At 32.3% G+C, this 25,559-nt stretch overlaps 1 protein-coding gene across 1 annotated transcript; it reads left to right on the forward strand.

Moving 5' to 3' along the window:
- The first annotated feature begins 1,316 nt into the window (after nucleotides 1-1,316).
- On the forward strand, nucleotides 1,317-7,726 carry LOC125077712 (splicing factor YJU2). The gene is made up of 5 exons (XM_047689718.1): nucleotides 1,317-1,479; nucleotides 1,566-1,778; nucleotides 2,305-2,479; nucleotides 2,861-3,038; nucleotides 7,269-7,726. Exons 1-5 carry the CDS (start codon nucleotides 1,456-1,458, stop codon nucleotides 7,630-7,632), a joined length of 954 nt encoding a protein of 317 aa, XP_047545674.1. The 5' UTR covers nucleotides 1,317-1,455; the 3' UTR covers nucleotides 7,633-7,726.
- Nucleotides 7,727-25,559: the final 17,833 nt, after the last annotated feature.

Here is a 25,559-nt window from a genome sequence, read left to right on the forward strand (position 1 = left end):
AGTGTAAGTCCGATGTATACCCACAGTATAGGCATAGGTATAGGTAAATGAATTAGAATTTGCGAATTTTGATAAAACATGAGGTAAGTTCGAATAAAAATAAAACGGGATGAAGCATAGCCAAAACAGTTTTGTAACTGTCTCGCCAACGTTTTTTTTAGTGCTGCCCACTTCAAAACCATAGCGACAACATTAATTTCTTTAAATTAACGCCTTAATAAGGAGCATCTTATCTATGATTAGATCTAATATCCACATATTATTTTTTAGTTTCTAGATAGTCAACAAAAGAAAAATGATATTTATTCTGTAAACAATAGTACGATTGTCATTCTCTATCAAAAAAGACATAAGAGTATTACTAAGATGTATGTAGTCTATGTACATAAACATTGTTTTGACTTTTGACAAGCGTTACATATCGATCCAAAACTATCTATGTTATCGATAGTATAAATAGTATCGCTGCTAGATAGTATAAATAGTATCGCTGCTACCAATAGTATTGCTCACGGAAAGCTATCGATACCATCGAAACTATCGATAGTACTATCGATATCCTGAATAGTTATCGAGGTCAACTATCGATAGTCAAACTATCGAAAGTTCTGCAACGCTGTTTAAGACCAAAGAATATATAGAAATAGCAGTGTTTCAGTGACAATGGGTGTCATTTATAGCCTTTGGTTTAACAGACACTGACATTTTAATTTTTTTAAATTATTTCATAGTAAAGCAAAGGTACTTTATTAATTCTACCGTGTTTATGACGTCATTTGGCCATTACGACGATAATCGAAATGTTAGCAATGTTAGTTAAGTAAGATAAATCCGTATTGGCTAAATAAATTTCTTTATACTGAGCGGTTTGGTTTGTGTCCGTTAAAATTACTTTTTAGCAATATAATTTACCTTCGATACTTAAATTTACTTTGCCATACAAACGTAAAATTGTTGTAGCTATAGCAGAGCCGATTATCAATTGAAAAAGGTAAGCTTTTCTCCTTATTTTATTTTTTTTAAAAAATACTTATTACTACTACTTATTTAATTTGGAATTCGTTTTACTTATACGAGAGTAAAATTTCTAATTCAAACCTCATATCAACATCTTTTTAATTCACTGTATTTTGATTTAATTAAATTATTGGAAGGTTTCGATATCGAGATATATGAATACAATATTTTGTATTAAAACCCGAAAATTATAAAAAATAGACCGACTGAAATTTTAATTTTTTAAAAGCCTGTATAGTGAATTACCTTTGCCTTTTTCAAGAAGAAAGAGTTAAAAAAAACGATATGATTTTGACAGATGTATATGTGAATTGTGAGTAAATTCTCCTCACTAAACTTAAAGGATTAAGTTTGGATTTAATTATTTATAAAAGCTTAATTAACTAAATAACTACATATATTTATACTACAGAGTAACGTGCAACTTTACATTACAAAATGTCGGAAAGAAAAGTTTTAAATGTAAGTAGTAACTTATTTATATTCCATCCCATTATTTGATCCTTGTATAAAATAATATATTTTAATACAGTTTTGTATGTTTTCAGAAATACTATCCCCCGGACTTCGATCCTTCGAAGATCCCTCGTATGAAATTAGCCAAGAACCGCCAGTATACTGTTCGTTTGATGGCTCCATTCAATATGCGATGTGCTACGTGTGGTGAGTACATTTACAAAGGGAAGAAGTTTAACGCTCGCAAAGAGGATGTAGAGAACGAAGATTATCTTGGAATAAGGATTTATAGATTTTATATAAAAGTAAGTAAAGTTTTAATTCAACTTTACAATATTTGCCGCACAAGTATTGAGAAGAAATTAAAACTGCAATTAATTTATTACAAGTCTCTAAGTGGTATTAAAATTATCCTTGTATCTTATATTATTACAATAGTCTGTGATAAGCTAGTTGTCATGTGCATTTTTTTTTGCAAAATAAATCTTTGTATCCAATAAATAAATTTTATCATTTAATAAATACTAATTTCTGTTATGGATATTGTAGAAGTTACATTATTTTGAATTTGCATTTCACAGGTATTAACTAACTAAATTACTGTGGTTATAATTGGAAATAACAAAATTTAGGAAAAATATTTTTATGTATGGATTCTGAGACTATGTATTATTTAACCTATTTATAGAACAAAAAAGCTTTATATTAACAACATGCTTTTTTACTCTCTTATTATTTATAAGATATTGTAAATTGAAATGAATTAGATCATCAAATTTATTTACATATAGCAACCTGATCATACAACACCAAATTTGTATATTATTTCAGTGTACAAGGTGCCTTCAAGAAATTTCTTTCAAAACCGATCCAAAAAATACAGATTATGAAATAGAAGCTGGTGCTACCAGAAATTTTATGGCTTTGAAACTTGCCGAGGAACAAGCAAAGAGAGAAGAAGAAGAACAAAAAGAAGAGGAAGCTAATAATCCAATGAAATTACTCGGTGTGTTTGTATTTTGTATTAATATCACAGCTTTAGCTTTCATGCAATTAGAATTAAAAATGTCAATTACAAGTACACAACTAAAAGCATCTCATTAAGTATAGAGCTCATATTTAAGGTACCTCTTCTCATCCTAGTAAGAAGATATAACCTATATATTTTGAATTAAATGGATCATTTGTTGCATTTTTTTTTATATTGGACTGTAGTAAAGAAAACTTAGTTCCTGAGATCAGTGCATTAAAACATACAGATTAGTTAGTTTTATAATAACTATAATTATTCGTAAGAAGTTTATGGAAAAACTATGTGGTAATTATATGATATTAAATGTTTCAAGATCTTAAACAATATTAAATACTTTTTATGTACAAATTCCAGAATATCGAACTGAACAGTCCCGACAAGAAATTGAATTGTTGGAGAGCCTTGAAGAACTAAAGGAACTCAATAGACGGCAGCGCACCGTTGACTATGAGGGTATGCTTAAACAATTCCAGTCTGAATCTGTTGAGGAAAGGAAAGCAAGAGAGGAAAAAGAAGACAATGAGTTTATAAAGTAAGTTTTGTAGACTATGAGATTTAATAATGTTCTGTTATAGTGTGAACATCTTAATCGACTCAAAACAAGGAGACAATAGACCCTCTTTTTACAAAGGAAGTAATGTTTTGTATGTGTGTCATGTATATGATGATATGTATCATCATATTTGGGAGTTGATTTTATGAATCTTTCCTCATATTATTCTTAAAATTACCGTATAAACTATAAGTATTTTATATTTTTCTTTTTTTTCTTATAAATATGAAAATTATTACTGTGCAACAAAATGACTGTACAAAGTAACAGATCAGTATTAAAATACAAAATATAGTACCTGATTCAAAAACAAAAAAAATAAATTAAAATGGCCAGTCATTCTGATGCATGCAAATAATAAAATATACTGACTTTATTAATATTACAATAAACAAGTTATTTGGTTATAATGTATGCATTCATATTTAAATAAATTTACCCAGCCTTACTTTGACTGGCACCAACCCCCAAAAGTAACTGATTCATAGCAAAAGTAACTGAGTGGTATTTATAAATTATATATAATTCTCTTTTACTCAAAACAAAATAACTTCAAAACTGTTTTCTGTCCAATGTATTATTTATTAATTTACTATTTATTTTTAGTATCTAATAGATAAACGGAATTACTATTGAATATTATTTTTGTAACATTATTCCTCTACAATGTTTATATAATAACAATTTTAAATAGACAAAGATAGTGATTGCAAGTCGCATCAAATCCTAAAATTATTATAATGTATGGCGATTCAAAAGTGCTTAGAAATATTCAAGGTTAGAATCAAATACTTAACACAATAGCTTCCTCCATAATTTTCATGCTGTCATACACTATGCCGTCACACATTTTACAAATAAACCCAAAAGTGGTCCTCGGCTTGATAAATGAATAGCGTTAAACCTACGGGTTTTTGATATATATGATATGTTCTCGTGATATGGAAGGCGTATCCCAGGAGGTGACCTAGTGTCTAATAATTATCATTAAATGTATGTTACAAGTAATGAAGTCTAAGTTAGGAGAATAAAAACTTTGTTTACTCTCTGATCCTGTGAACATTGGTGAACAACCTATTTTTTTTTAATTGGAGATTTATTTGCTAATCATCTAATGATTGATTGTTTAATTTTATAAGATAACACGATTTATCTAAGAGTCATACAATCAGGTAGCTAAAATATCGTAGTAAGTATTAACTTACTTTTATAATCAAGAGATTAATAAATATTCGGAAATATTATAATAGAAGTCAAATAAATCTAGCTCTAAATATTAAAGTAATTGAGGTTGATGATAGATTGGGGACATTATCGACAAAAAAATTATTGGAAAATTAACATTTTTAACAACTGAAAAATCATGTTTAAATGGGCATATTACATTTAAAAAAAATCAAATGCATAAAATTATATATCCCACAAGAAAATAGAAAACAAACGCGCACTCACGCGCTTTAAGATGGTGGATGATAGTAATGAAATGTTTTCTATCCCTGACATATTTCGTGGGTCCAGTGGTGACAGTTTTTATCTGGGTAGAAGTTGAACAAATATATAAATATAAATATGGCTAAACCTGAAAACCAAAGCTTATACAAAGAAGTGCTGCTAAAATTCAATGGCATTACAGCGTGTTTGCGAAGAAAACCGCACTTTTGAACCCTCTATGTACATTGTAGTAGTCGCGAATGCGACAATATTAAGCCCACACCGGTGGTCCTTGAATGAGTTAAAGTATATAGTTTAACCGCTGGTCAATATTGACGGGATTTGAAATTGATTTGTACTAACGCATCATCAATCATAATAAAAGTATAAATGTCACGTGACGGAAGTCGCTTGAGCCAATCGATTTAAAAAAACCAGCTTGTGCTCGTGGTTAAATATTTTACGTTTTATTCAAAAATTACATTCATAAAGCCACCATCATCCGCTATATTGGTAAATGTATTCCTTATAATTCAGTGTTTTTGTATTGATCTACTCCTTATTATTATCCATCAAAGGTTTCCAAAGAAATGCTGCGGAAATAAAGGAGTGGAGTACAAGTACTTGTTTAGTATACTACTACTTACGAACTCATTTTAAGTTTATATGTTATGTTACAACCCTGTCACCTCATTAATTACCGAGTAATTTCAAGACAAACGAATCAATGTGAAAGAAAACTGCAACTATAGAAAAATCATCGTGCTATTATATAAGTTTCTCACTAAATCCACTTAAATAATATTGCGTGAAATGAAAGATCTTTATTGTGATTAATGCCCTAGTGAAATAGGAAAGGAAGAGTGTGCAAGAGATTGAAGGTGACTCTCATCCTCGACGACCGGTTGAAGCTACGAAGTCAAATATCATCGATAGAATAGAAAAACTAATATTGGAAGATGGCCATCTGAAGTAAAAGTCAGTCGACGCGTCTCAGCACTTTTTGGTGCTCTCAAAGACGATAGTATTTACAGATCACTTTGAATTAAAACGAGTCGATCTAGTGGCACTAAAAGGGTATACCACTCCCAAGGAATTCAATATGTAGAAATCGGTCGAAATCGATTTCTTGGAATTGTGGAGGCCCTTTATGAATTTATTATGAAAAGATTAATAATGAAGATGGTTACTACAATAACCGGAAGCTAACTAAAGGTGTCGTGCTTTTACAAAACAATGCGCCGTTTTATAAAAGTAAAGTTACAATGGCTGCTCTTCTTATAGATGTCACTTCTTTGCCCATCTTATCCAGAATTGCCCCATAGCGATATTTATGTGTTACTAAGTGTAAAGAAAGATTTCAGGGAAAAAATCATACGATAGGAGCAAAGTTTTTTTGGGTATATGTTTAGTTTTCTAAAATTATAATTAACTATTATATACTTCGTTACCGTAAATAAGCTTGTTTGCAGATATATAGCAAATAACAATATTTAATTAGATGTATTTTTTTTTAATTAATTATTCGCAACTAGATAATGCAATCCCGAAAGATAATTTTAATCCAGGTACCTGCAAAGTGGATACCTCGAAAATCAATCGTACTAGAGACATAAATTCATATAACAACATAAATACTTCTATTAAATAATACATTACTATTAAATATAAATATAACTAATATGTTTGATAATTGACATAATCACGTAATTAGGCTCCTCTGCCTCGTCTGGGAGAAGAGAGCGCGTCGTTACATTTTTTAATTTTTAAAAAGTTTTGTGGTAGTAATATTAATCTATTCATTACTGATCTGTGCCCTTTCGACACTTAATACAATTTAATTGACATTTTCAGTATAAAACGACCCGAGTATTTAATTATAAATGAAATGTACTCTGTGATGCACGGAGGCTATTACTTAGATCTAAATAAAAATCAAAGTAGGAAGACATTTGCTCATCAGGCTGATGCATACAATGGGTTGTCCAGAATAAAAAAAAAATTGAAATTTTATGTATTTAAAGTATTTTTGCACATGTACACTAGCATAAGAAACTCCATTGCCTGGTATGCAAATTGAAATACCTTCAGCTCCCGCATTGAGCGCAGAGTAACACATATATATATATATAATTACACACATACTGTAATTTTGCCAATCCAGGATACCACAAAATATTCAACCGAGATTAACCCCGCAAAATGTATTCGGGATCACGCGATTTCATTCCCTAATCACAAGTTAAAAGTAATTAACAAATATTTTTGTTTTAAAAAATATACTTGATTTCTTCCATTCCTTGAATGGATGAGTCAAATATTTCTGAAAGTCATCATTAGTAGCGTTATTTGTCAGAAATATGTAAAGGTTCCTTTACATATTTATCTGCCTTCTTGCATCTGAATTTCATTACTTTTGGAAAAAACATAATAAATATAAAAATAAATGGTTATTTGAATTTTTTGAGACCAAAATTACTAACGTCGGAATTGAAACATTAGCAGTTTTATGTTTTCGTCGTCAAAACATGACATATGCGAGAACATAAAATAAAACAGATGTTTAGTTCTAGAATCGTGTCAAGTATATATTGGGCTTTAACTTCAGACAAGAAAATTTACCACAGACTAAAGAAATCATAAATAAAAAAATGATATTAAATATCTTTGTGAAAAAATCGTTTTTTCTCTGCCAAAAAACCGTCCCGCAAAAGAAAGATTTTTATTATATTTAACTTATGCCAAGATTAGACTGTAAATAATTTTAATTTCTTTCAGGTCAGTGAAATTCACCAACGCACCAAAACATAAAATCGTAACAGAAGAAATTATAGAAGACGTACAAGACGCCGACGAACCGAAAATAAAAAATCCCAAAGTTGAAACATTACCACCAAAGATAGTTGAAACTAAGAAAAGTGAATCATGGAACCGAAGTATAGGCGTCTTGTCAAAAAAACCAGCGCTAGGTAATCTGGTAAGGACGAAGAAATTGGAAGCAAAGGTTGAAAAAGAAACAACAGAGTCTCCAGATCTACAGGACAATTCTTCAAATAATAAAACGTCTGTAAAAAATGAACCGTCAGCATCAGGACTTTCGTTATTGGCAAACTATTCTGGCAGTGATAGTGATTCACAGTGAGTGATTTATAAATTGTTTTATTTAATGTAAACCTGAAATGCACATATGTATGAATATGTATGAAATACAAATAACTTATAAATCTGAATAAATAAGTTGGAATGACAGTTGTGACTTTCCATTTCTCTGGGCCGAAATTAATTTATATATATCAATAAGATAAATTATTACTCATATATATAAATGACTTGCCCTTTCTTGTTGGGAATAAACATGATATAGTATTGTTTGCTGATGATACCTCTTTGGTTTTTAAAATTAATAGGAAACAGGTACAGTATGACGATGTAAACAATGCTATGTCTGATATAGTACACTGGTTTAGCGTAAATAATCTTAGGCTGAATAATAAAAAAACTAAAATTGTAAAATTTAGCACACCAAACGTGCAAAATGTAAAACCCGATGATCAATGGGGAATCGATGGATCCAGTTGAAACAACTGAATTTCTTGGCCTTACTCTTGATGCCAAATTACAGTGGCTCCCTTATATAAACGAATTGGCGAGTAGACTGATTTCTGCGGCATTTGCGGTCAAAAAAAATTAGATTATTTACCGATGTTGATACGGCTCGCCTAGTTTATTTCAGTTACTTTCACAGTATAATGTCCTACGGTATTATGCTTTGGGGTAACGCAGCCGCTAACCATACTATATTTGTGCTGCAGAAGAGGGCTATTCGCGCAATCTATAACCTAGGAGCCAAGGAATCTTTGAGGTATAAATTTAAAGAAATTAAGATATTGACTGTTGCTTCTCAATATATATTTTGTAATGTTTTGTATGTACGGAAAAATATTAATGTTTTTATGAGAAAATGTGATTCTCATAACATTGGTACAAGGAACAAACACAATCTTGTTACTCCTGTTACTCGACTGCATAGAGTCAGTAACTCTTTTGTGGGGCAATGTATACGCTTCTACAACAGGATCCCAGAAAGCGTTCAAAATGCTTCTGTTGCGAAATTTAAAAAAAATGTTAAGGAACGCTTGTGTGCGAAAGGTTACTATACAATTAGTGAGTTTATGTTTGATAGCACACCTTGGGAATGAAACGATCGCCTCCTGGCTGTTTCTACTCATATACAATTATGTATATAATTAATTTGACGTAAAAAAAAAGTCCCGCTGAGTTTCTTTCGCCGGTTCTTCTCAGGTCAGGGTGTTTTCTTTTTCCGAACCGGTGGTAGTGTTTAACTTGACAATCAATAAGAAAGTGTAATACTTCTATATTGAATAAAGAAATTTGAGTTTGAGTTTGAGTTTACTACTATAAGTAATAATTTATCAATGTTCACGAAAAATCCAACAGAACACCAATTTAGAATATATGCTTGATGTCAATGTGTCAATAGTTATAAAATTCATATTTATATTCTTAACAAATTTTCTACATGATTTGAGACAAAGTTAATTTGGTACGTATTTTTGCAGACCGATAGTTAGTAGCATGTAAATATCCGATATTAATCTATTTATCAATTATTAAAAAAATGCAAATCGATATCAGAGCGATACAAGGAAATACCGCCATTATTTCCTTTTTTTAAAATAAGATTATGACGAAAGACCCAATAAAGTTTATTGTCATTTATATAACTATGCCCATATGATAAGTCATGACTTTCTCGTGGTGTTGAGATGTGATTTCATTGCTCGTTTTAAGAAATCGATATTACGACTTTTCCTATGTTTTGTTCTGAATCGTAATACGCAACGAAATAAAACATGGGTATATTATAATATCCCAATGTGAGTACCTGCACCCCGTACATAGTTTTACGATAGCTAAGATATCTAAAATGATATAACACCGGCAATTACTATTAGGGTAATATTCCGAGTATATAAATTAAAATTACTTAAACACTATCATTTAGCATCATAATAATGATGTCCTCCTGATCGAATTTTGCTCACGGCGCTCAAGTTATCACTAATCGTCTTTATAAGTGATATTACAGTACACATATGTAAATTCTCACTCTTAATTCCTTTTCTTAGTCCGATTGGACTGGAATCCGACAGACACATTTTGCGGGATTTTGGCTTATTTGAACTGCTGACTCGAAGCAGGATTTGAAATCATCAATCGAGTTAAAAAAAATAGTACAAAATTTTAAAGTTTCGTCGATTTATTTTGAAATATATCACAATCGTTACGTTTACAACGTAAGCTGACAAAGAAACAAATTTCTTTTGGTATTATAAAAAACTGTGTGTTTTTTGTGAAACGTTGTGTTCAATTTGACCTTGAAATTTTATTCTTATTATATCCAAGCAGTTTCAATTTGTTCAATAAAATTGTATTCCATAAGCATCATTCATACATATAGTATATTTTGTCTGTATGCTGACTGTTACACGCTCACATCGCCGGGCACTAAATAAAAAAGGGAGACGGATCATTTCAAATTCAAACAAATTAATAATCTACCATCTACGGACAATTCCGCGTTAGGTCAGTCCCTAACGGATACGTTCAGTTGTTCTCACGTGATTAACTCACAAATAAAACTGTTGGGTACGAATTTTACCTCTCTTGTCAATTAGACAAGTGAAATCCCTTAACAACAGACCAAACCATTTCGTATTGGTAACGTTAAAGTCACAATTCAGTCGTGCGACACGTTTATAGTAGAAGAAAAACAGATTATAGTCAGACGGATGACAATCGGCTTAAACCGAAGTCAAACCGACTGAATACCATCGTTCCGCACTTTTTGCCGCCCGACCTTCCATTTATAAAGGTGTCAAGTGCATTCATGCTATGAAACTCGCTCTTCCTCTATTTGTAAACAGGTGAATAATGTAATTTTGTAATTTTTTTTATATAAATCAACCTAAATTATATTTAATTTCCAATGTCAACCGTAACATAGATATTTATTACAAAATTCCTTTTCAGGCGAGTTTTAAAGCATGTCATCGTAATTCGTCACAGTAACGAGTTCTCGAATGCAAATTATTAAAATTCTAATTAGCCGTACATCAACATTCTGAAGTTAAAAATTTAAATTGTTGCAATTTGCAAGCTCGAAATAAAAATTATCTGCAAGGAGGCGCTTTATTTCTTATTATACTTAAATATCTCGTTTCTGATATCTGTATATAAAATACTTGCTATAGTCATCAATTTTCACATAAACATCAAAACGTCGAAAGTATTTTAAGAGAAGAATTTAATCTTATTTTTTGTAAATCTCGTAGATACCTGGCCTTTTATGGAATTAATTGATTGGAAGGGGCCGCCCAATGTAAACGGTGAAAAGGAGATTAATGTTAGAGTATGTTATTTTGAGTTACCCTAACGCCCTAAAACGCTAGTATGTTATTAGAAAATCATAAATGACATACATTATAACATAATATGTCATTTACTATTCTCTAATAACATTATATTGTTCACAATCTTTAAGTAAAAACAGTAAGCGGCTTACTTAACTCCTTATTGTAAATCTTTGAGACTTAGATTTACAATTAGATGTGCAAACTGATAAACAGAGTTCATTTTTACATTATTATCGTTGTACGTGTTCTTTCTCACCATTTGAAAAATAGGATTCTAAAAATAATAAACGTCAGACTTTATGAAAGCGAACACGTCGACTTTGTAAACTCGCGATCTCAAAATAGCCGGCCAACAATAATGTTAATGTCCCTAGCATTAAACGGGGTTGCATACTGATGAAGTAACAAGCATTTTTGTTAATTAATCATTACAGCAACTTCTGAAAATTTCTATATATGTATATTAGATAAAATCTGTAAGGAAGTGTAACGTACTCTTTGTTTTCTTAAGTTTGGCATTGAGTATCGATCCTACAAATCGATATTCATACAAAAAGCTCACGGTTTTTAGATAAATACGGTTTGGATCCCGATTTTTTCGTCGACATAAATATAATTTTTTTCAAAATGTAACGGCTTCGAGCCGACACGTTGGAGTTCAGTTCTGAGAAGTAGAGTTGTCGCGGCGCCGCCCTGCGCCTGTGTTCGTTGCTCATCTAATAAATAAAAGGCTGCTTGGGAAATATTATGTTACGTCTCGGGGTGTTTTTTGGGTGAATGCTTGCACTGTGGTCGGGCGTTTTGGCCACTCGAGCCGGTGTAATAAGACAGTCGCTTGGAGCAAACGTATAAAATAAAGTGTATATATTTCATAAATGTTATTATTTTATATTTTCCGAAAAATATATCAGATGATTACTTGCATTTTAATTATTTCTTACTCATCTTTAATTAAGTCAAATGATTACTATCATTGTTATATCATGTTATTGCATCAAATGTAATATAATGATATCCTTGCGTTAATTGAAGCATTAGGAACATAGATTGTTAAAGATTGTAGTAATTGTAAATATTAACGAAAAAAATAAACTTGATGTATTAAACAAACATTACATTTAATTCAAATGGTCAGCATTTATTGAACAATTGTCGACACCGGATGCTACTTATAGCCCACATGATTGATTAAAAGCCGCAACTTATTCATCCCATTATAAATAAAGTTGTTAATGGAAGGCGGCTCGCTAGTAATTGGACCTTAAAATTCTTTAACGCACACACACGCACAGCCCTCCGAATCCTTCTGGTGGGAGGAGAGATTCCCTCCCCGCTATCAAGTTAGGGTAGACCGGTATCATTCAAATAACGTTCAACGATCCTTTCACTTAAACCTCAGACGTGTATCATACGTTCGTATACGTTTTGTTAATAGCTTATTCTTTTCCAACGCAAATTTCTTTGTAGATAGTGTTGAAGTATAAGCTTCCCGCATTGATTTGATGAATGAAAGTACCCTGTGAGGTCGTTCATATGTACCTACTGAATTCCGAAGTCTGTCATGCAATAAAAGCCCTTACACTTAAGATGTCTTTTGTAGAGACTCCATTCATAACTTGCTTGTACCAACATACGATGGTTTCGAATGACCGTTAATTTTAAATTTCTGTCAAATTAAACTACACTATATCTGCGCACTCACATGAAATATACTAATTGCTGCAAGATATTAAATGCATGTATGGGTATAAAAAGAGAAATCTATATTTTATAGTCGATAACATTTATATATATATATATATATATATATATATATATATATATATAATGTATATGTATACGAAAAACTGTTAACGAAAAAATATTTTTAACTAATAGTGACAATAGGGAAGCTACAATGACATTTTCGATATGTATAATCAGTTGGAATAAAAATAGTTATTTGCTATCATTGAATAGTTAGGTCGCTTTTAGATTTATATAATGTCTGAGAAACTGCCCATTAAAATTATGACAGGCCATCTACATTCCTGAACAACAAAAGCCGACCTACGATTAAAATAACACCTCCTTCGTAGAACGTATACATACATTTTATTTCACAAGGGCCCGTAACGTTTCCGCTGGGGTCCGATGATACCTTTTTTCCGAAGCCTTTGAAAAAACTTGGCGTCCCATTAACAATAAGATCAAAACTAGCCGCACGCTACAATGGCCGGCGAGCGCCAGCCTCCGACCGCTTGGATACTTCCAAGAATTGCGCCCTTTTGAAAAATATCCAACTCATCCTGGGCGTGTGAGAGTTGGCGAACTTGCATTCCTGATGCAGATCCACTGCACTCCTACCGTCATAACATAATATAATATGCGATGCTCCACCTTTACGAAAACTAATAAACAAAAAGACTTATAAACATAGAATGCAATGCAATCACGTAATTATCGAATGGCTAAATAAATCTTATCTTAAGCGTTAATATGTTATCAGAAATTATTGTAAATGTAACTTTTAAATTTATATTAAATTATCTATGTCAATTATATATATACACTTATATATACTTATATATACCATATAGAAGTTAAATTATTTAAAATATACTTTATTCACGTAGGATCTTATAAGCTATTCTGAATAAGCATTTTCCGTATTGAATTACTCCACCGTTTAGGAATGTAGAATCTACAGAAACGAATCGGCAAGAAATTCAGTAGTTACTCCTTTCATCATTTATAGACATGTAATAATCATATAGAATTATAAATATGTATTTAAAACAAAATTTACGAAAATAAGTAAAAAAAAAATTGATATATTACTTACACTATTTATCGTATAGCTGAAGAGTTTGTATTGGTGAAAGCGCTAAGTACAGGAGTAACAATTCGATTTGAATAATTATTTTTGCGAGGTAGTTCATTTATTTGAAGGTCCCAGGCTATATAGCTTCACGTTCCTCAGGAGTGGAAGAGTGGTGCAGTAACCATCAATATCAACCTATATCGCAAACGGTACGAAACATTCATGTACAACGTATACTTTACTGCGGTAGAAATTGCAGAGTACTTACAGCTAGTTATTACGTAATTTTGCTAACAACGAATGATGAAAATACCGAATACAGTTTCACTTTAATAGTTCAATAAAACAGTTTTACTATATTAGATCTTTTTTGACATGAAAATACTTTTACAAAGGAAGGAAAGACAATCTTATCTTTAATTTAATGTACTTGTAATTGCAGTTTTTCGTTTCAAGTACATGTTTGTAAGGAGTTCAACACAATTGAATTGGTATGTAATTTTGTATATTTATATCAACTTCAATGGTCAGCAGGTAGAATATGATATGATATTGGCCGTCTCATAAAACAATTTCAATCCTAAAAAAAAAGTAAATCGTATTATATGAGGTACCAAGATCCTTTATAGCATCTATTATGCAATGTGGTTCGTCACAATGTAAGGATTGGTATAAAAACGTTTGACAACAATACAAAAGTAATAAGATTTTGAACATCCATTAGTGAATACCCCCGCATAGCTCCCACGCTCGATTGTCCTTCAGGGTGGTTGATTTACCTTCAATAGCCGTATGTCACGCTTAAAAAAACAATGATTTTTTTCTTATGTATCTTACATAAGAAAAATGGCCGTCTAAAATTTTAAGGAATTTAGATACACTTATTTGAAAATAATTTATTAAATAAATAAGTGACGTATTTTTTAAATAACCAATGCATTCTTTCAAACTATTTGAATTTTCAATCAAATCTCATTATTCATGTCAATAAAACATCAACCATTAATTTCTGTCCTAGTCATAGTATTTGTAACCTCGACAAAGTCCTCGCCGTCATCAGACCCCCCGCAAGGGAACACATTTATTTACCACAAGTTCCTTTCGTCTACATAATTATTTAGTGTAATGCATAACGAAAACATAGATTTAAAGAAAATAAACATTTATAGAGAACATTGAGTTCTTGATCTCAGAATTTTACTTAAAGCGTTTTCTTAAAGTGCTCATATTATATGTAATTCAGTCACACAATAATTGACTTTTTATTCGTGAGTATGAGAATTTAAGATGTGATGTTTATTGCCCGTATCAAGTATAAACGGTGGCCTCAAAAATTCCAACTGACTATGCAAACACTTGTCGCAGACCGTAAAATTTATAACACAAATATAGGTATAATATAAAATGCCTCGGTCGCCGGGAATGCTGTCTTTAAGTTTTATTTTGCTACGTGTGTGTATGCGTGTACGCATGTAATGGTTACCGTGGACAGATCCTTTGTCTTGGTTTGCATCTCTACTTTTACTTCAAAATACTCGGATTCATTACATACGTTTATACTTAACACAGCACGAACAAAAATTATCAACTGCTTTAATATTTTTATATTTAAATCCAAACAGTTGATACGGTCGGCAGCTAATTGAGCATGGGTAATTTGAATCGTCGGATTAATATAAAATTAATTTAATAAATCTAATCTAATCTATAGGTATTCATAAATGATTACATTTTTATATTCATTAGTAACCGGAAAAACATCCGATCTCATATATTATGTAATACGTCTGTGATTTTTAACAAATACTGACGCTCTTGTTTTTAATAAGACCGGTCATAATTAGTTGCGATCACTCGTTGACCTTACAACGACCATTATAAGTTTACATAAATGTCCATATGATACTCGTACGATACCTCGTACTTGCTACGAAAGCGATCGCTTATCACTCGCAAGCAGTCTAGTCTTCGTCCCGTCAGACATATGATAACTGCATGGGAAATGCGCCATGGGAACTAAGAACTTACAAGGTATATTAATCAATATAAACCCGACACGAGTATTGAACGTTTTTGGATAATAATTCATGTATTTAGTTGTGATAAAAATCACAGAGAGCAAAAACATTAAAATTTATTTAATATACAAAATAATAAGTATGTTGAATTTAAAGAATTTATATATCGTTATGATGATTGATTATAAAGTATATATGCAACGTACATTGATGAAAACGGTTTGTTACAATTATTTATGTATATACATAATTATATATATATATATATGGTTTTCCTAATTGAACGATCGGTGACACTAAGTTTTGGAAATGAGCTCATCAATTTTGTAATCAGAACGTTCCTGAACTTATGCAATCCATATACGGGCGGCGTATCGCTTACCGACGAGCAAACGGGCTGTTATAAATAATACAACGTAATAATCACATCGTACAGTAACCCTATTCACCTAATCAGAATCCCCTAATTTCGCTTCACGAGGCAATTGTAGCGAATTCACGGCACGTGACCGCTATTTTGTGTTACTGTATATGCCTTTATTATTGCATTCAGCTCATTCGTGAACTCTATTAAGTCATCTCATAATAAACGATGCGGGTTAGTTGATTAGAGTTTGCGATATGAACATGCGAAATCATGTCATTTGGTTGACTTTGAAAACTTGTAATTCAGCAATAATTTAAAAGGGATATGCTTCATTGAGACTACATTGATAAGAGCCGGGAATGCGGCGAGACGGAACGTCCGGTCGTCGATGTTGTGATAAACTATTCACATAAACTTAGGCAAACAAATATTAATGACATGGCTTCGATAAATCAGCTATGAGTAACAAATTGTGCTTTTGCAACAACGCCTTCAATAAATTATTTCATTTGTATGCAATTCAACTAACTATATGTAACAATTCTACGAGTACAAGCAGATATTGTTTAATAATAATAAGGAACGGCCATATAATATAATTATTATTATTTTTATATTGTTAACATAACAACAAATTAATTGAAAGAAGTACACCCGAGTGGGAATTCCAAGGAAACTGTCTATGAATAAAGTACTCTTAGCGGTTTTTACGGATGTAAAAATAGAGAATAGAGCTCAGAGTCTTAACAATAGGATACGGATATCTGGCGCCAGCGCGTCGCACTCACTACAAATGCCTAACGGTCGTATTAACCTGTCGTACTGAATTCCCGTCAAGTTGTATGCGTACCTGCTCTTTGTATTACAGGTATCTACTATCCGAAGTGTTTCTTTTATTGCTTGCATTACAAACAGAGTGAGAATAGAACAGGAAGCGATATTATACCTTAAATTTGACAGTAATCCACAGAATAACACTTTATTTCACGTAGCGCTTTGTACTTCTAACTCTGTACCGTGTAAAGTGTTTACTTTCGGTTTCCAAAACTTCCCCGTGTTAAATGTATTTATTTAAAATATCAGTAGATAGTATTTAGATATTTTCTTTCAATTTGAAAGCTACTTTAAATTACAATAAAAACTTTGCCTTTGTTGTATTATTTTATTTTATTTTTTATTTTGTCTAAAGTCAAGGCTTTTTTTAGTCTAAATCCTAATTACCTTTTGTAGTTATTAAAACTATTGTGCGCCTCGAAATTTCTTTTACCATAAAGTATGGGGATTTTTGTAATATAGGTAGGCGGATGGGAAAACGAGCCACCTGATGATAAGTGGTCACCAACGCCCATGGACATGGGCACTACAAGAAATATTAACCACACCAAATGACTAATGTTAAACGGGTATCCCTGCGGTAATTAATAACATTAGTTTTTTTACTTATTATTTGGTCAAAAAACAAATGAGCGGATTTAATATTTAATGGTTTCATTATATTTTTTGCTTGCGCAAACCCGTCTGGGTAGGTATCACCCACTCGTCAGATATTCTGCCGCCAACCAGCAATACATGTTAGAAGGGTGAGTGAGCCAGTGTAACTACAGGCACAAGGGACATAACACCTTAGTTCCCAAGGTTGGTGGCGCATTGGCGAAGTTGGTTAATATTTCTAACAGCGCCGATGTCTATGGGCGGTGGTGACCATTTAAGATAACATCAGGTGGCCTATTTGCCGGCCCGCCTACCAATTACATTAAAAAGAATACATTAGTTAGGAAAACCAAATAAAAAAAAGAAGTATTACTATGACAGCCATATCGTATTTTTATTAGGATCTTCGGCGAAACACGCCACAAACTTCGGGAGAAAGTGAATTTAACGGTATTTATACTGGGGGTCTAGTTTACGTAACAATAACCGCATCACATGGTTCGCGTAAACGTGGCAAGCTTTTGTTTCATGTAAAGGCCGTTCTCCGAAACATAAAGTCCTTTTGCATAAGTTGCGCCATATGTCCAGAGCCGTGGGGTAGCGGGTTCGAGGGTGCACATGTGTTTACGCATTCATTCATTGCGGTGCTATTAATGGGTCCATTCAGCATTGTCTTGCACATGCACCGGATATTGCATCTCGCCCCGCCTTCCTCGCTTTGCGACAAATTAGCAGAAACGATTATGACGAAGTCTGTATGGCTCATGGCGGACACGTTTCTTTTAACAGCGGTTTTATTTTCTTATGATTTAATGAAATTATGACTGATAGAATTATTTTAGTATAAAATATAATAGATAAAATATATTTGTATTTAGATTAGATTTTTTGTTCTATACAAAATGTAATAAAAGCTTACTTGTTTAAAGATAAATAATTATATTTTATGTAGAAAGTAAGAAGAATAGATTCCACTACTGTACAGATATATAAGTAATTGACTAAATATTCAATTGTCTTTCAATACTATTTGATTTATAGTCTGTTTTTGTTTAATCTATTCTACGGTAAAATAAAATGAGTACCACTTGTATTTGGTAACCTACTGCTACGAATGTCGTAGCAAACGTAGCAGTAGGCTACGGATTTTATCTGTGAATCTTAATCTCACGCCTACAGGTAGGAACAGTTTATATCATTTGCTACATTGGATATTTTTAGGCGATTTTGTAATAACATTTATATAATTAATACGTTGACGCACCTAAAATATCTCATAACTTGTTTTTAATAAATAACGATAAAAAAGCTTTCGTTTAAACTCAATTGTGTTTCCAAGATTTTTCAAAAGACAGTAGATTTTTAAACAATAAGCATTACAGTTGGGAATAAAGTAAAGTCGTGTGAAATTCCACCTCGTATCACGTCTATCTCTGTCCCATAAATTCCAGCTTAAAATCGGGTACCTTCGGATAACCACCCATTGCGCCGCTTTCAGGCGACCGACACTAGAGAGCTGATAATTGACTCGTTCGACTAGTTTGCGTCCGGCCACCCTTTCCATAAATATTTCCCGATCAAATTATAATGCGTTCTAAAAAATGCCACGAGCTCAATTCTCGGAAACCTCCGCTTAGGGCGGTTATATTCAAAGTTAGCGACAGGGACAGGTTTATTAGTTGCGTAACAAGTTTGAACGAGAGAGTTGCTGAATGGAATGAGGTTCAGAACAGTCAAAAGGGCGAGCTGTGAGAATTACAAGAAATGGATTTATTTATTGATCTTGCCTGTTCCGTTATAGTGTTGTGACTGTTAGTATACAAATGTGATCATTATCAGTTAGGTTTCGCAGAGAGTAAATAACGACGAATTCAAATTTGTAATATTGTACGATACAACATTCATTCGGTAACAAACATGAAAAATATGATAAAAATATAATGATTGTGGTTTGTAGAGTCATTTGATAACATTATAAAGTCACGTCTTTTTTTTTTTTATTACAAACCAAAGACTGGTTCCGTTGACCGGATTAAACAAATTACAAATAAAAACAACTTATTCAGGGCATGTTCGTAATTACTTTTGGGAAAAATTTACAGGAAGACGCTACTAGAGTCGAACTATGCCGTCTTTTCTCGAGCATAACAACAACTGTTCCATATAATTCTATTTGTGCGGTCTTGGAAGTCTAGCGCTAATTGCTACATATTTTTGTCATTACACATTAACTATTTTTACTATTAGATTGTTAAATGACATGCTTAATGGGTAATTTTATATTTTATTTTATGCAACACAGTTAAGCTTTTATCATTTTATTGGTCCAATAAAATAGTTGTAAACGTGTTTGTATCATTAATTTATATTGTGTAAATAATTTTCATAAAATAATTAGGTACTCAAAACAGTGAAAGAAAAATATTCTTTGTTCGTAATCTATTTATTCTTTACTATAACAGAAAAACAATAATTGGTCGTGTTATCCATAAAGTTTTTGACAAATAAGTACAGAAAGAAAATCACTATTTTCTACATTTCAATGAATTCGTGGTAACAATTAAGGCAATTTATCGATCACATTATAAAGTGACCCAACACTTTTATTAAAACCATTGAAATTATCGATATAAAATATTGACAATACAAACTCCCAGTCATAAAACCAGTGCCGCTTAAACTAGTCTTCCGCCAGTTAAATGACTTACTTCAAAACAACAAAAAAATCTTACATACGAACCTCTTACATAACAACTTCTTCTTGCGTTTGTTTATACATATGTCAAGTCTCCAGGCATGAACATATTTGATGTCATATATATTCCAAATAAATTATAAAAAAACTTCGGTCTTGACACTTTATTTCATTCATTCCTATCCTATCAAATGTATGTGTGAGATGATTTCACCACTTTATTTTAGGGCGACCTGATTTCTTCCAAGACATGTATATTCTACCTTAGATTTACTCTATGTGATTTGCTAGTAACTCTGTTATATTATACACAACAAACAGTTCTTGATTAATTTATCTTTATTTATAATCAGGGCCGGATTTAATGGCATTGAGGCGACAAATGAATAGAGGCCTGAATTTGTTATCGCTGATCAAATTAAATTATTTAAAAAATATAAACGGTTATAGTAAATAACAAGATAAGTATATACCTGCCTTGCATGTAATACACTTAACTGCTTATATACTCTTTAATTTTATTTCCATAGTTCCGGTAATAACTCGCCGACATACGAATCGCCATATTCTCACGAATTCATAATGAATACCATATATTATTATTCAAGATCCCGACCAATGATACCACATCAATTGAATGTCAAATATTATGATATATATATACTTCTCCAGTGATTTAAATATGCTGTATGTTTCCTTCGTAAGTTTTCATAGCACTCTTTTTTTTTTATTTACTTTACAACATTCACGGGCTCACAGTTGTCTGTGCCTTTTTTCACATTTTATTTTATTAATTATGGCGTTATTTTATATTTTTGCTGGCATTTGTTTTTTTTTTTCAATTTGAAATAAAATATAAATAATCCATAATAAATATATATGATAATATATAAAAATACTGTAGTTAGGTAGTTTTCTTTTTTTTTTCATAGCTCTCTAAGCTCGGAAATATAGACTATAGACACTTGGTATGTGCACACGATGATAGTAATGCTTACCGGATCTAAGCCGGGGTTTCATGGGAAAAATCAATTTTTAAACATGTATATTTTACTTTGAATTTTTGGTGAAAATTTTATAGAGATGATAACAAAGAACTGGCAATTATTAATTATTTATAATATAATATTACAAGAAAAAAAAACAGTTTTAGAAAGAATTCTAACCCAAAATATTTTACAAATTTGTGATATGCCAGATGTTGAAACTAACAATTCCTCAAGTACATTGTTTAAGAATATAAAAAATTACAATTATTTAAATCAATACAGAGCGATGGTATTGTTTTTCTACGAATCAACTGTTTATGTAGACAATGCACCAATTGCTTTGAAAATTTTGGGATTCCTGTTTTTTCCAACTTTGGGTCGTGAGAATGGATCACGTGCAGCCGCACTCATTAGGTAAACAGTATTTTGACGTGTTTGCCGATGACACGGATAGATATATTCAATAACTGACGAGAATTACACAGGCTTGTTTATTTCTCTTTTCTTAAACTGGGTAGTTTTACCCCCAAAATATCAAACATATTATTACTACACAAAAATTACTAATTCATATTAGGCTTTATTTATTTTTAAGTACCGTCTACATTGCAAAAAAAAAGGTAAATTCATTTTATTCAGACGAACAAGAAAACCACATTCAATTGTTTTCGAGGCAAATATAAATAAAGCGAGTGTATATGTTCCCTAAAAAATCCCTTATAAAGAAAACCTTTTATTTAGAGATTCATATCTGTCAATGTCTGTACCGTTTAATTTGTAGTTATATTTGTAAAAAGACAATAATAGTTTCGCACGAGTACAATTAACATCGGGGTAAGATATTTATACATTATAAAATGAGCTTTAGATTGCGCCGATTAATTTGTTGTCGTTTCCCAAGGATGATATCTAATCAGAGATTTACTGGTTATGACGATTGTGGCTGGATATCCCGTACGCGTCTCATGTCTCCTACTTTTTCCGGCTAAATTAAATATTAAAATACAGGAGGGCTTCCTTTAGATAAGACTCGAAGACTTCTCACGAGCGTGGGTACGCATTCTTTTGATTTCCTGTTCGTTACAATTGACATAGTTTGTCAGGTGAAAGAACTTTTTCAAGCAATACTATCTAAGAAGGTATGTTTTATTTACAATAAAATGCACTGTTCGCCCCTAATTTAAAAGACCAGCGTCTACTTATTGTGAAATTTATAATTATGGCTAAAATATATGTAAGTAACAATTGTATTGTATTATGACATAGTTTAACCCTCGTCTTGTTTGTACTGTGGATGCTCGATGATGATAATATTTATGTTGTTTAAATTATGGTGAGTGGGACAGGCGCAGGCGCAGGGTGGTCGGCGCGGGCGCACCGCTTTGCCACAGCTATGCGTACTGTCAACACCGACCCCATTCCCGACACTACACGGCACACAGTTTTTTTATGCGCACATGTGCGCCGACATACCCAGACCACAACTCACGACAAATATTTAACTTCAATTCTAAAACGCTTAGAAGCACACCAGCGAGATTGATTTAATACTCAAACGAGTTAATCAGGTCCGGTTCTAAAAAATATGTAATTATTTCATAATTACATATTTAATTACTTAAAATTGGCCTGGGTACGATATCCAATAGGTAATTATTTCAATAGCATAATTAGTACTCAAAATATACTTGATTAGAGGTACGGGAATGTATCTTTCATCAAATATATTTTCGTTTTTAATCATTCGTAAATAGACACTCAAACGATCTCATCGTCTTCAAATAAAATATTATATCCTTGAAATCTTAAAAGATTTGCTAAAACTTGGAAATGTAAAACTCGAATTAATCACTAAAACATGAAATAACTGAAAAGCGCTACTTATACGTATAATGTTATTATTCATATATTAAAACCTTCGCCAAAAGCCGCTGCACCGTCAAGTTTAAGTTTTATTTAGTTTTAGTTTTATTAATTTTAATAAACAAAAACTTTGTCAAACGTGTAAATTTGAACATTGGGAAATGGTAGTGTTTGTATGACATTTATCCTTACAAAGGTGAAACAGGCAATCTGTGCCATACAAAACTAAATAGCTATTGTAAAGTACAACATATTATTAAAGCTTTGTTATCGTAAAGCCTCAACTGTCAAGCCTTTTCACATAAATTAGTTCCAATACCTATGGTACAGCAATAGGTACCAAAAATAAACCAAGTAACGGCGCAATCCATTAATTGACCGGACCCGCCGTGAACAAAAAAAATTCTATCAGATAAAGCGGGTAAGTGTTTACGGTTTCTCACGAGCCTCGACCAACCCTCAATGGCGCCTTGCTGATTGATAGTAGCTTAGCCTACCTTCGCACCTCTTTCGGTGCAAGCGATTATCAGCTTTAAGGTTACGTCGCAAGGTATATTTAGCCACCACTTTCCTTATCGCACTATTTTCGGATATCTTTAACTTTTCTTGTTGTATATTTAAGACTTATACCCTAATCAGAAGGTCGGTTTTCAAATGACAGTCAACATTTTATAACGCCCATTCAAAGAATTCTGCACCCTCAGCGAGTACCTGTCCGCGGCCACCTCTAAAGAAGTGAACAAAAAAATATTATGTTAATTTCTAATATCAAAGCATTATTCATAGCTGCTATAATAGCTTTGTTATCATTATTGGGTAACATTCCCTTGTAATTGTCGGCGGTTTGACTTCCCGCCGACAATTTTTAAAATGTTAATCAATACTTATTTATAAAAAAAAGAAAGTTTCATCCTCACCATTGTAATCATAATAACCTGGTAAATTGCACAAAAAATAAAAAAATACCTACAGAAAAAAATACTGAGAGCACTTTAATAACAAATAATCGAAACACAGACGACTATAAGCTTCTTCGAAGTAATTTGGTAACATTAACTGGAATGTGTTCAAAGCAAATGAAAATGGCGACTTCGGCATTTTGCAACTTAGTTCGTACTTAAAATTCTTTTGGTTAATCGACTTATTTTCTGTTTCAAACTTTTTATTACTTAAGGTGTGTTTCAATTGAACGAAAATCCATAACCTTGATATTTTACATAAATACATATTGCCAGCTGAGTAGTATTCTTATCATACAGGACGTAGGGTACGAATTGGTTAACAACGTTGCCCAAACACGATAAGATCTGTTTTAGGTTAATGTTTTGTGAACTTAGCTCTTACGTATGAGTGTCGTTAAGAGCATTTTTGTAGATTTCGTAGCGTGTAACGAGGCGTGATGAGGCCCGGGGCCTCCATTGCGGCTCGCCGCGGCCGCTCTGTAATCCCATAGTCGGTGTCGGCTTACGGCGCCTCCTGCAATTATCATATTCCACCTAAACACATAATATTCAACACGCAATTTTAAAAATAACAACTCGCGTCCGGCCCGACCTCAATCGACCCTGATTTATAGCGGGCGCCGAAGCCGCCATGCCAAGCCGCTGCAAATGATTGCATTCCCGAAGAAAATAACAATAAGTGCACGTCCGTTGAAATTCTGTTATATTAAATTTTATCATTGACGGTGATTAATTAGAAAAAACTAAATTGACATAAAATTTTTACTTATTCAAGATCATTATTACTCAGATACTTACCATTAAATATTATTATTAAATAAGCAAAAATAATAAAATCAGCAAATGGTCCACCTGATGTAATAATATGTACCACATAAAACGCACAATTATGTTAAAATCATTCATTATGGCTTTGAAAACCGGTCGTTATATCTAAACGCATCTATTGTGGCGGACTGGGGTCATGAGCGAATAATCAACAATGAGCATGCCCTTAACGCGCATACAATTTATGAATCAAATGCATGAATGAGCTCGGTCGGCCACGTGTCCACGTTCTCACGCCTTGGCTGTTCTCGACGCACTTTTTATCGCTGCTTCATTTTTTCGAGGCGCTGTGTCGCGTGGGCTACATCTGCGGATCACCACCCCCACGACGCGCGACCTCACATATGGCGCTATCTTCGCTAATTGCTTCATCGTCTAACGAAACGCTTATTTTATTATACTTATCTATGTGGTATTATAATTTTTATTGTACGTTTCATATCTATCTCTATTCATGCTATCATTATTGAACGTTCTGTTTTATTGATGTTTGAATAAATTCTTCAAATGATTTAGATCGGTATGTTTTTGTTCGAAATATCGCGACAAGGAAGCGAATGTCATAAAAAAAAACTTCTTTAAATAATTCGAGCAAAGCGGTGTGAAGAAGTTGTACGAATATCAAATAAAAATAGAATAGACGTAATTAAGACAAGTTTTGTTCGCGCGTGCAAAT

Source organism: Vanessa atalanta, chromosome 4 (genome assembly GCF_905147765.1).
Source record: "Vanessa atalanta chromosome 4, ilVanAtal1.2, whole genome shotgun sequence".
NCBI classification, from domain to species: domain Eukaryota; kingdom Metazoa; phylum Arthropoda; class Insecta; order Lepidoptera; family Nymphalidae; genus Vanessa; species Vanessa atalanta.